Below are 12351 nucleotides of genomic sequence, written 5' to 3' on the forward strand. Positions count from 1 at the left end.
CCGCGCATGGTCGGGGAATGTGCGAGTACATCGGCCAATGAGCCACATGCTGCTTCAGCTGCGGTTGCACTGAGCAGACGCCAGCGGCGCCCATTCGGAATACCGATCAGCTTTTCTCCCGAGTGGATCGGAAAGAACACTTCAAACGTTGGTTAATTCTGCGCGAGAAGCTACGTTTTTTTGCTTCCCGTTAGCTTTCATCTCCAGAGGAAACAAAAGGGCTGCTCTTCACCGGGGGAAGACGCTCACTCTCTCGTCGGGGAAATCCAAAGGAAAGACTTTGGAAAACATAATCCACTTCTTTTCGAACCCTAATTTAATAGCTTACTTTGAAATTCTGAGCCAGGCTTTGAAACCCTAAATCTCGTTGAGAACCCTCTGAATTGAAGTCCTAACTTTTGTTTGCAAACCTAAACTAATTGTTTGAGAACCAAAACCAGAATTCCACCTTTCCTTTGAAATCCCAACTCTGGCTTTATAATTAGAACTTGAAATCATATATATATATACACACACACAGTATATATATTTTTCCCCCTACTTGACATGAGTGAGAACAAAGAGAATGGCTCCACCCTGTGGCTCCAATGTGAACTGCAAATAATCACCACCCAAAAACAGAAGACAGGAACGATATGTTGACATTTATTATGAGATGACTTCTTAATTTTATATATTTATATATATACACACATCCATTTTTTAACACCTAAAATGTACATGAGCAGAAATAATAAATTAATCCCGCTCGCCAGATGTGGGCGTGGACACGAACGTGACGAGGGTGCTTGGTAGGGGTTAGTGTTGCTAATGTAGAAATATATACAGCATACATTTTTATTTCTTGACTATTACTAGGGTGCTACATACACATTGACGATGATCATTCACTTTTCCTTATATAAAAAACAAAAGTTACATTTTGGTGTGCGGAGATGATGGCAATAGTCTTGCATTAAGTACATTTTGTCGAGTACATTTGACTCCTAAAAGAGACTATTTTTCTCTTTTTAGAGTCAAATGTACTCGACAAAATGGAGCATATACAAACAAACCTGCTCTGTGGTGACTTTCTACGGCTAGAGATTAGGAACGCGCACACGGCGGACGAGAGTGACGAATTCACGGGAAACATGAATGAAACATGCATCCTACGGGACACTACTGATCACGTGTGTGCGTGTGCGTGTGTCGCTCGCTTGCGCTCTCCTTGACATTTGACTTATTGCACACGAGCCACTCAACTTGCATGCAAGACCCTCAATCTCTTTGGAAGACTGATTTGATTCGACGGGAAAGCATGTGGCGGGAAGCCCCGCACGTCGGCAGGTCGTTGTCCGACGGGCCGCTTGGGTGCCCGGACCGCAACAAAATTCACAATTCTTTCATTCTTTGGCACCGTCTGCTGGCAGTTTGGTGTCCGGGGAGTCGAGACGTTTCACCTGCCACATCATTTTCCGGTGGCCAACAAAAGAGAAGCAAGTGTGTCCCACTTCTTCGTTCTCGCTAAATTGATTTGCGCTTTTGCCTTTGGCGAAGATTTGAATAGAATTGAAGAGTTGTATAAAATTATTTGCAATGACTCCCCCCCCCCCACAAACCAATTTTCAGGGTTGGCGGGGGTTCAACGAACCTCCAGACGTGCTGGGCCTTGTTGTTCTCTTCAAATCTCTGAAGATGGCGGCCATGAGCATTTTCAGGCCTTTTTCGTCTCAGAATGCTATGCTAATAATGCTAATAATAATAAGAATGTTTTTTTTTTCATTTTCCCTGATAGCTATGAATGAATGTAGTCATTTGAGTTGATTTCTACTGTGCAAGCATGTGTTTTTTTGTGGATTTCTGGCATGTGTTGGTGTGTGCCAGGCATGTGACGAAGCGTGCAACTAACGCATTTCCTTTTTTAACTGTGGATTATTTTCCTCGTCATATTGATTTCTATTACGGAAGGCGGCCGTTACCAACGATTAACTGCCGGCAGGAACGATCGCATTCATTATTCAGGCTCTGCCTGGCCGAGCTTGTTGTTTTGTTTTGTTCATCTTTGTGGATTGCTTCAAGTCATCTTGCTTATTTCTACTGTGCACGGCAGCAGCTCTCATGAATAAGTAGCAAAATGACGGCATCCTGCGCTTGTGCAAGTGCCAGTTAAGTGAACCGAACACACCACAGGAATTGCACGGCGGCGTTATAGGGAACAACTTTGCGTGTGTGAGTGTGAGACAATCGATTGCGCTCATTCAAGCATCTTTTAGCACGTGACGTGCATCACGCCCCAACATTCCGAGTTGTTTCTGTTAAAACACAAAAATAGTTAAAATGACAGAAAAGAATCCAAGCGAGGCTGGAATTCCAACTATTAGGGGACTAAAGTTAACAAAATGGAGGTGATGATGTTGTCTTTTGCCCACAAGCTGCCCCACAACACAAAAGGACGCGTGTATAAGGTGTGACGAGTGTGTGACGGAAGTGCGAGGGCGACGTGGACCTTGCTGGTGTTGCGGCCCGTCAAGGCGACTGCGAGCCCGACCTGTAGCTCTTCAAACTGCCCAGCAGGTTTTGCACGCCCTTCTTGACGCGTCGGGCCACAGAGTCGGCCGGCGGGGTGGGCAAGCACGACGCCAGGCTGGGCGGACGTGCGTCCAGACATTTCTGGTAGCGCAGCTTCAAACAAACAAACAAACGAAAAACACACGTTGACAATTCATTCTACGAATCAGACTTAAGTAGCAGAGCAACAACATTTATTTCACTTTTTTTTTTTATATAATAGCATTTTCTGTGGAATGGTTTCTGGTCACTAGGACCATAAGTGCTAGTTTTATTTATTTATTTATAAACTATAACAAAATAAAAACATTTTTAAAAGAATATATATTTTTTTTTTTTTATGATGATGATGGCATTATCAGTGGTTTTCCATGAAACATTTTTTGGTCACTAGGACACTAAATGAAAAATAAAAATTGAAATATGTACATTTAAAGTACAAAACTTGCAAAATATAAATATTTTCAATTCAGTTTTTTTGTTTTTCTGTGATGGCAGTTTCAATGGTCTTCTAATGGGACATTTTCTGGTTGCTAAAAGTGAATTTGACTTTAATTTGACAAAGGAAACAAAACTTATAATGCGCAAACTCATATGTAACTCAATACTTCAACAGTTGAAAAAAAATAAGTGGCTTGTTTAAAAGTAAAAAGAAAGGCGCAGGTCCTGAAGCATGATTTGCATGCAGTCGCCCCCCAAACATCCAAATTGCTGCCGACTGACCATGCAGGCGGCCTGGACGGCCTCGCTGAGGCTGGCGGCGTTCGGCTCGCACCAGAACTTGTGGCAGGTGAAGTCTCGCGGACCGTCGGCCATGATGAAGGCGAAAGTGCGCACGTCCTTGCCCACGCCCATGAAAGACAGGAAGCGCACGCGGCACTCTGACAGAACCTCGTCCGTCTGAAATCAGCAATCATATGATATCGTTTAGGGATTATTCAATGAATTCATGAATTCATGAATACAAAATGGTGGCTAAATTCAAGTTTTGGGCTCTGGCCCACTTTTCCACCCTCCCAAAAATGATTTGGGAGCTAACTTGCAAAAGATGCACAGTTGAGTGACAGTCAATGATTTGGAATGTTTTCACGTTTCCGGTGTCAGATGAGGAGGAAACAACAGATGGATGCACATTTGAAATGGACACATAGCAGATTGCGCAACTCCAAATAACCAGATCACTTCCGCTATGAAACAAGACGACATTAGAAGACAAAGGAACCCGGTGGAAGACAAAGCAGATAGATTTTCATATTGTCTGTTTGTATTCTGTGGAAGTCGATACAGTTACGGAAGGCTGGGAAGAAAAAGGGTTTCTTTTCTTCACCTTCATTAATTAACTACAAGCCCTACCAAGGTTGTTTTAGTTAACGAAAACTAACGCAAAAAAACACAAACTAGAATTTAAAAACTAAAAACTAACAACTACATTTTAAGTTTTCAAAACTAACTAAAAATATAGCAAAAATGTTCTTCGTTTTAGTCTTTACTAATTAATTTGGTACATGAGCCTTTGGGGAAGATTTTAAATGTAGTTTTATTTGAATATTAACCGGAATAAAGATGTTTGAAAGTGACGTCATGTAGCAGCAGCCAATAGAAAAGCACCTTCAGATGACGTCACTGAGGTTACAATTTTGCCTGCTTGACTTTTGGCTCCAATGGCTAAAAGACTTAAGCATTTACAAAAAACAAAAACTAACCAGAACACAGAACCACCTGACAACTCAATATAAAAAACAAAACAAAATAAAAACTAACTAAAATGAAAATTGCAAAACTATAATAACCCTGGCACTTACATATCAATGCATAGTGCTTTGAAATGTTGATGTTAACAATGGAACATCTAGAAATCTTTTTTTTTTTAAGAAAGAAAAGTTCTGTTTGGTTCTCAGAAGGAAAAAAAACAGTCAAAAAGCCAAACTTGTGTCGTATAATGTGATATTCCTTTTCTTTTTTTATGCCGAGAGAAACTATAGATTCTAATTGGAAATTGGGAAAAACAAATCCGACATTTGACTTCAGGGCAAATATCGTCCAGCCCTTGTGAGTCTCTAACCTGCTTGGCGAGGATGGTGAGCGTCGCGGGCGCCACGTTGACCGACACCGGCGTCCACTCGCTTTTGTCTTTGCCCTCCACGGCCGCCTCCAGAGCGTCATTGATCATGTCCATGCCTGACAAACATTTCATCATCGTCCAACGTGTGAGAGTGCGTGAGAGGACGCAATGAAGAGGCGTGAATGTTTTCTTACCCACAGGCTTGAGCACAGGATCGCTGCCAAGGTAAAACACTTGGAAGCGCTGGAAAAGTTCATTCTTGGGAGCTGGAAATTCTGGCAAACCATAAAAAGAAATCATGCCATCATCATGATTGATCATGTGAACAATAAGCGGGCTAACATTTTCAACGATTGCGTACCCTCAACAGACAGCGGTTTTCCCGAGTCCGAGCAGAGACGACTCACGCCTGGCTTGGATGCCTTTCTTTCCATCATTATCTGTCAAAACAAAACGAAAAAATTTCAACATCACAAAATGTCAACATTCAACACATTTAGGCGTAATGCTATTATTAGCATGACGACCTTGGAGCACATCTCGTGCAAAGTGGTGGCGATGTTCTTGGCGGGCGAGTCGCAGCGAAACACGTGACACTTCAGGACTTGCGTCAGGTCGTCTCGGGCCACGTAGGCAAAATCCCTGTGGGACGACGCACACAAATATTAACCTGCCATATTATCATGAGTCAGAAATGTACACGATATACAAGACAGAGACAAAATAAATGCCTCAAGTATACCTTTCCCTGTTTGCATGTGGAAAAAGCAGCATGGAAGAAAAACACAAGCGTTAGAACAACATCAAGCAAGTACGGCTAGTAGTGGTACATGCCCCTGTAATGGCGGAAAATGTCCAGCAGAGGTCCTCATATCAGGTCGAACCAACATTTGACTGACTCGACATTCGTTTCACAGCAAAAAAGAACGTCATTTGACCTTCTTTTTTGCTTATCTACTCAAAAGCTAAATACAACTGAATTGTACTTAGGTAGTGATTCTTTCAGGGGCTGTTGCCACCTCCCGCTAGTACCGGGAGAACTTTTACATGGGGGCACTCAAAAGTGTACAGCATAACAACACTGCTGAGTAAATAAATGGAAGAAAAAACATTCTATTAAGATTTCCAAACTGCCGTCATTTTTGTTCTTACACATTAAGTTTTGTCTGTTTGTTTTTTACTCCAGATAAGGAAAACTCTGCTGATTGTTGACTCAAAAAGAGCTATAAACATTTGTTTTCACCTTAACCACTTGCACATAATTATAAGTTGCCGTAAAAACATAATAGCATTAAATAAGCATTGCGGTCGTGCTTGTTTCCTTCATGTTTGACTGTATATGAAAATTTGGAGAAAACAAGGACAAATCTGTTTAGTACAGTTTACAGTATTCTATCTTTTAAAAACTTTTCGTGATAGCTAAAAACTGAGATGAGTTGAGTAAGTCAAGTCGAGATGATTGAAATGGCCAGAAATCACAAACGAGGGCTTCACACGGGGGCAGTTGACAAATATGAACGGCATCCGCTGATCTTAACCCCACAGGAGGTCAAGGAACAACTCAACAAACCCCATCAGGGGGAAAATTGCGCGCACGAAAATGAGTTCAATCGGACCCAAGTCAAGAAAAAGGTTTTCCCCGGCCGGTATCATTGGCGCCTCGGTGGGAAAACGGACCTGCCGTTGTCTCTGCCGACGCCCCACACGCGGATGCTGCCGATGGGCTGCGTGTGAAGCAGCGTCTGTCCCAGCGGGTCGATCAGGTTCATGGTGTTGTTCTCCAGCACCATCAGCATGTCCTTACCCTGCGTGAACACGCACACACGTCCAAATCAGCACTTGGCACTTTGCCATCGACGTCACAGGAGTCCAAGATTGCATCATTTTGTGCTTTACAGAACACAACAAATGACTCCTCATAGCTTTAACATGGCAAAAGAAAACATTAAATTGGAAAGCCAAAACCAATACAAACATCACACAATGGAAAAACTTTCTTCTTGATCATTTATTTATGGAAAACCTGCACTCCATCACCCACTAGCCTACACAGAATCCCCGCTCAGTCTGGCTTTCTGCAACAAATACCTTACAGTGCTAACTATACTTAATTATGGAATTTATTATCTCCCTTTTTTTTCTTTTAAAACTATTATTTATTTGATTCATTTATTTGTTTTGTTTTGTTTATTTTTGCCTGAAATCCAATCTCAGCCATACTATTAACACACACACACACAAAATCAAGAAATGTCATCAAAATATTTCTACACCCGCATACTATGTTGTGTACTTGTCACTTTGTTTGTTGTACGTATTGTGTTATATAATAAATCTTTAATAAATAAAAAAAATCACAAAAATAACAGTCCTAAATGAAAAAGTGTGGGGGGGGGGGGTGTATAATATGTGGGATGTGCATCAATTTCTCCTGAAAGCAAACAAGTTTTGACAGATGTCACATTCAACCTTCACAACCGGTGCCCGGCCGAAATGCTAATACGGCATCTGGTTTCTTTTTTAAATATATTTTTGATACATTTTCTTGAAAACTTCTTGGGTGGCGGCCCACCCAAGTATTAACATGGTGTGGGAAACACTGCTTGATCCCTGGTGCTGAGATGTTGATGAAAATAATGGCGAAAGCTGACCTCTCCCCAGATGCCGGCGGTGTCGTGCAGGTTGTGCTTGTGGTAGGACAGCTGGCGGATGCAGTTGTTGACCGCCACGCTGCTCTTGCCCGGCGCCATGTCGTCCTCCGACATCTCCACCCAGCCCAACGAACGCACTGCGAAGCACTGGCGCGCCGCCGCGCCAACACAAGCCAGACCGTCAACCACCCGCATCTTTTTCTCTTCGGAACGCTTCTCAGCAAAATGAGGGATGTTGGGCTGTCGGGTGAAATATCAAGAGGATGGCGCTAAAATGTTACGAAACCTTGACAAGCCACCTTCACGCCACCTTCTGATGTCCAACTGTGCAAGGTTTCAGCAATTCCTGATCAATGTCAATTTCCAAGACTTTTCAGTGACTCTTCCAGTCTCTCTCGCAACCTGTGAGAACACTCGAAGCTCATGGAAATGTACGCTACTTACTGGTCGATTCACGGATCAACCACCAGTTGAGAATTTTGCTCCTTAGCCGTTGCGACAGTTGCAAATATGCATTCGAGAGTTTTGAGAGGGTCAAATTAACTCTTTTACCGCAAAAAACGTCAATTGACGTTTAGGACACGCCCACTGTATGCGCCAATGACGTTAATTACGTTGTTTCTCTCTCTCAACGGGCCGTGCAACGTCGGCGCTGGTTTGTAATTGGGTTTTGTAAAATACAAATACACCCACTAACTATGGCCAGCAGATGGCAGCATTGCATCTCTTTTCAATGGGCTGCCACGTATCAAATGACATGAAAACATGGCGGATCTTAGGAAATAGAACGTTTTCAAGGATGACGTGAATGATCAAAGCCTTTGTCACATTAAATCTAATTTATGGCGCGTCACTAAACAAAAAAATATTAGCGTCAACGTCACAGTTGTGCAGAAATGTTATCTTTTCACAAAAAGCTTGTTTTCTCCTTATCTTTTCAATTTTCTCTCAATGTCACTCAAATGAGCTCTTTTCAAATGGTGATTACTAAACGGAATAAAGTAGTAACATCGTTTTTTTTCTAACGAAAGAATGGAATCCAATCTTTCATATGATATCCACCTTATGCAGTCATAGCACAAGATGAGTAAAAATGCTCAAAATCGGCTGGCACTGTAGGCAGGGCTTGTTTTTTCTCATTCTGCAATTTCACCCGAAAGCCCAGGATGACCCGCTTTTCTGAGGAGTGCGTGGTTTAACTTGGGTTACCTTGCTCTCTAAGTCAGTGCAGAGTGGAACCAGCTTCTCTTCATCGTCAGACTGAGAGCAGTTGTAACTACAGAGTGACGAAAAAGAGCAAGAGAATGTTGATTCCCCCAAAAATATCACTTAACAATCTGTTACCATGAGACTAAGAGTAAATACTTGAGGTTGATGGAAGCATAGCGTAGAGTTGCCCCCTCAAATTCTCGCAGGCTTTGATCGGACGCAGCCTCTCCTTCCTCCTGAGGACGGACGGGGACACAAAGGCGTGTTGACGTTTAGGGATGGATCCTAGAACGATCCGTCCCTGGCCGATTATCCGTGCAGATATTGGGCATTTTGAGGAATATCGGTATCGGCCTTTTTTCAAAATTTGACAGCCAATAAAAGGTAAAGCTTTAGAGTTAGGGGTTAGGGTTGGGGTTAGCCCTAACCCCAACCATTTCGGAGCTGGCTCGTGTGAATGTGCACTGTGGCATGCCGCTGATTGTTGAACATGGGGGATAAGTGCCCTTTAAATAAAACCGCAGCTTTGACTGTCTGAGATCGCAATTTCGGTCTCAAAATGATAAATCGTTCAGAGTCAAAGTACTATTTATCTTTCTTTTTTTTTTGCTGATCCGAAAAATGATCCGATTCGTGGCTCAAATCCGTGATCTGATCCAAACCAAGACTTTTGTGATCCGTTGCACCACTAGTATTTACTTTCCTACGTTTCCATTGAACTTTTTAAGACTTACTGATAACCTTGAAAGGTCCCTGAACATATTTTTTTAGAAATTCAAAATGAAGTATATTGTCTAAGATGTAAACAAAATTTCTACATTTTGAAAAGTCTTGAAAAATGATTCAATAAGCATTAAAGCTTTAAGACATTACAACAAAGTCAAGATTGCCATTTGTATTTAAAAACAAATTTGACGCCAATATCCCCCCCTGCCCCCACTTTATTGTTTTTAATGAAAATTAATATCGGCTTCAAATATCGGTTATCGGTCTCCTTGACTACTAATAATTGGTACCGGCCCTGATAAAAACCATATCGGTCTATCTCTAGAAAAATCCTCCATTCTGTGGCCTCCATTTACAAAAGATCATTTGGGTTAAAGTTACCTTCCACAGCTCCCCGTCAGCACCGCCTTCGTCTGTGCTGGAAAACTGAGCCCAGGATTCCTGGAAAATACATTACATTTGCCATTCAAATCTCAATTTGAACCTCAAAAAAAAAAAAAGGAGAAGAAGGTTTTGATTTTATAAGGCACGTCACCTCGGGCTCCTCACACGGGGTGGTCTCCAGGGACATGGTGGATGACAGCATCGAGTCGCCGACCTTCCCCAGAGGGGAGGGGGGCTCCCACTGGGTGGTGCCGGTGGGGATGTGCCAGTAGTAGGTGCCCGACGTATCGCGCACCCTCATCCAGCCGGCGGGCAGGTCCGTGTCCGTCTCAAAGGCGCTCGAGTCCCAGAAGGAGTCTAGAGTTGTTAAAGCATTCGTTCATTATCAGTAACTCAGGCTGGAGGTGGCGATATTGGTTTTGGCCGATGTTTGAAGGCCAATGATTGGCCGATTAATTGGTCGGGCCCTAATAATAATCCCCACATGAAAATATCCTGCAAAATGACAAAAACAGAGTTGGCCCCCTCAAGTTCTTGGTGGCTCGATGGCGCGCCGCTTACCTCTGTTGCCGTTGGGAGAAGAAGCATCGGCGGCGTTGTCCTGAGTGGCGGCGGGCCAGTTGACCTCGTCGTCACTCGGCGTCCCGTTGACGTTGGCAAACAGGAGGCACGCGTTCCTGCCGGGGATGCCTCCCTCTCTTCCTCCTCCTCTCAGTTCTTCCTGTCCATCCGGAGGCACGTCCTCCGACTTCTCGCCCTTGTCCTCCTCTTCCCTCTCCTTCTCCTCGTCCTCGTCCATGGCGTGGATGAGGAGCGGCTCATTGAGGATGTTGTTGGCCTCTTCCCGGGTGGCCGCTTTGGGGAACTCCTCCCGTTCCCCGTCCGGGTTGCCATTGTGGCTGATGTTGCAGTTGTGGTCCTGCTCCTGCTGGTTCTCGCTCACCTTGCGCAGCTGGTTCTGGCCCTCCTTGTGCCACTTGGCGTTGTTGCCCGTTGACTCGTGCTCGCACCAGTCGTTTAGCTTGTTCTTCTTCAGCTCCTCGTCGCGCTGCTTGTTGGCCACGTACGGCCTGACGTCCTCGTCATCGTGGCCGCCCATAGCTGTTTTACGTTCCACGTAGCTGGGAGTCGAAACAGGGGAGACAATTTATACACCTATGAGTGTTGCTGAATGCTGCTTGCATGTGTTGCTGCACTGTGCGCATTTACGCTTGAAAGTTTAGAATTATTGTACCGTTTATCTTTTTAATTTAGACTAGCCTGTCCCATCTATGGCACTTGGCACTGTGTGAGACCAAATCATCACATGAAATCTAATCGCACTCGGTGTCCATAGTTTTTGCCCTGAGAGATACACACTATAGCTTTAAATATATATTTCAGGGATAGACCAATTATCGGCGCCGATATTTGGCATTTTTGACAAAAAATTCTGCCAGCCAATAACAGACCATCTTATTTTTTTTTATTTTTTTTTTTACATTCTCTGTTGATTGTGAGATGCTGCTGAGCATTAACATTTCAGTTGTACTGGAATTTTGGACACCACCTATTTATTCATTGAAGTTTTCACTGTAGTGTAAAAAGGGTTGAAGACTAGTGGTTTAAAATCGTAAAAAAAACTATTTTTTTCTTCCGGGATTCTATTCGCGTTTTGAGACGAGCCTAAACACCCGCGCATATCCGGGGGTTGACAGTAATGCATGGATTTACAATATGAATATGAAAATTTATATGCATGTCCGTGCTGTAATGAGATTTGACGTTGTTCGCGTGCTATCTCGCAAAAAAATATGAGGGGGAGGTAATATAACCCACAGTCTTGAGGAAGAAAAATACCTCGTATGTTGTTAGCATGTTAGCTCGCAAAGCTAGCGGGCTAGCTTGCTCCATCCAATGGGTTTTTAATCAGTATTCTAGTCGAACTGACTACAAAAGCTCAACTAAATATACACATAAAAACACACCATTTGTTGTTTAAAGCGCCCATCGAAGCCTGACATTTCGCTTTTACGTTCGAAACCTTCGAATGCGAAACGTACTTTGGCCACATACACACACACACACACACAGTTAATCTATAAATAATAACGTTACGTTTCCACAAATATCAACATGGCATCGCGGTGACATGCATTTCCTCATTGTGTAACCAAATCAAAATGAAATAAAACAAGCTTCCTGAAAGCCCTCCACATTTTTTCAGATGCCTCGACCCATCGCCGGATGATAATAACGGGCAGTGGGAGCACAGTCCGTCCGCCATCACCGCCGTCATCTTGGCTAAGCTAACGTTAGCTCCTCGCTCGAGCTCCGGGACGTCGCGTTGAAGAGCAAACCGCTCGGATGGAAGCTTTCGCACTTACTTGCGGAACCCTCCGTGCCTTCGAAAGATGTCCAATTGAGCGAGCTAGGAGCTACATGGTTCCATGTTACCGCGGTGAATACGGTGCCCACGGATACGGTCCGTCTCCGAGCGGGGCGGGGATGGAGTGAGCTGGTGGGGGGTTCGTGTTAGCATCAATGCGGCTACGTCAGTCGCTCACGTCACGGCCGAGCTTGGATGCTTATTACTTTTACAACAAAAATGTATTAAAAACACACAAAAATGTCTCTAAATGAATGATTGACGTTTAATATAATAAAGGTGTCCCCAACCTGTCAATTCTAAGCTAGTAAGCGGTCTTGAAGCTGCTGCCAAAGCAGAACCAACAAAGTAAGGCAAAGGCTCGGAATACATGTACTTATTATGGGGTAGATGCCACGGAC

At 43.5% G+C, this 12351-nt stretch overlaps 1 protein-coding gene across 2 annotated transcripts; it reads right to left on the reverse strand.

The window, feature by feature from the left end:
• Nucleotides 1-623: 623 nt before the first annotated feature.
• apbb1 (amyloid beta (A4) precursor protein-binding, family B, member 1 (Fe65)) lies at nucleotides 624-12294 on the reverse strand. 2 transcript variants are annotated; one of them, XM_077565919.1, is made up of 14 exons: nucleotides 11949-12285; nucleotides 10144-10703; nucleotides 9734-9939; nucleotides 9580-9639; nucleotides 8629-8708; nucleotides 8473-8539; nucleotides 7264-7410; nucleotides 6290-6417; nucleotides 5140-5254; nucleotides 4974-5052; nucleotides 4807-4887; nucleotides 4613-4728; nucleotides 3274-3450; nucleotides 624-2664 (listed from the first exon to the last, which is right to left on the reverse strand). In XM_077565919.1, exons 2-14 carry the CDS (start codon nucleotides 10679-10681, stop codon nucleotides 2509-2511), a joined length of 1950 nt encoding a protein of 649 aa, XP_077422045.1. In that variant the 5' UTR covers nucleotides 10682-10703; nucleotides 11949-12285; the 3' UTR covers nucleotides 624-2508. The 2 variants fall into 2 exon arrangements, with proteins under 2 accessions (XP_077422045.1, XP_077422044.1); XM_077565918.1 differs by having other exon boundaries at nucleotides 4613-4887; nucleotides 11949-12294.
• Nucleotides 12295-12351: the final 57 nt, after the last annotated feature.

The sequence above is a fragment of the Vanacampus margaritifer genome, chromosome 5 (genome assembly GCF_051991255.1).
Source record: "Vanacampus margaritifer isolate UIUO_Vmar chromosome 5, RoL_Vmar_1.0, whole genome shotgun sequence".
NCBI lineage: Eukaryota > Metazoa > Chordata > Actinopteri > Syngnathiformes > Syngnathidae > Vanacampus > Vanacampus margaritifer.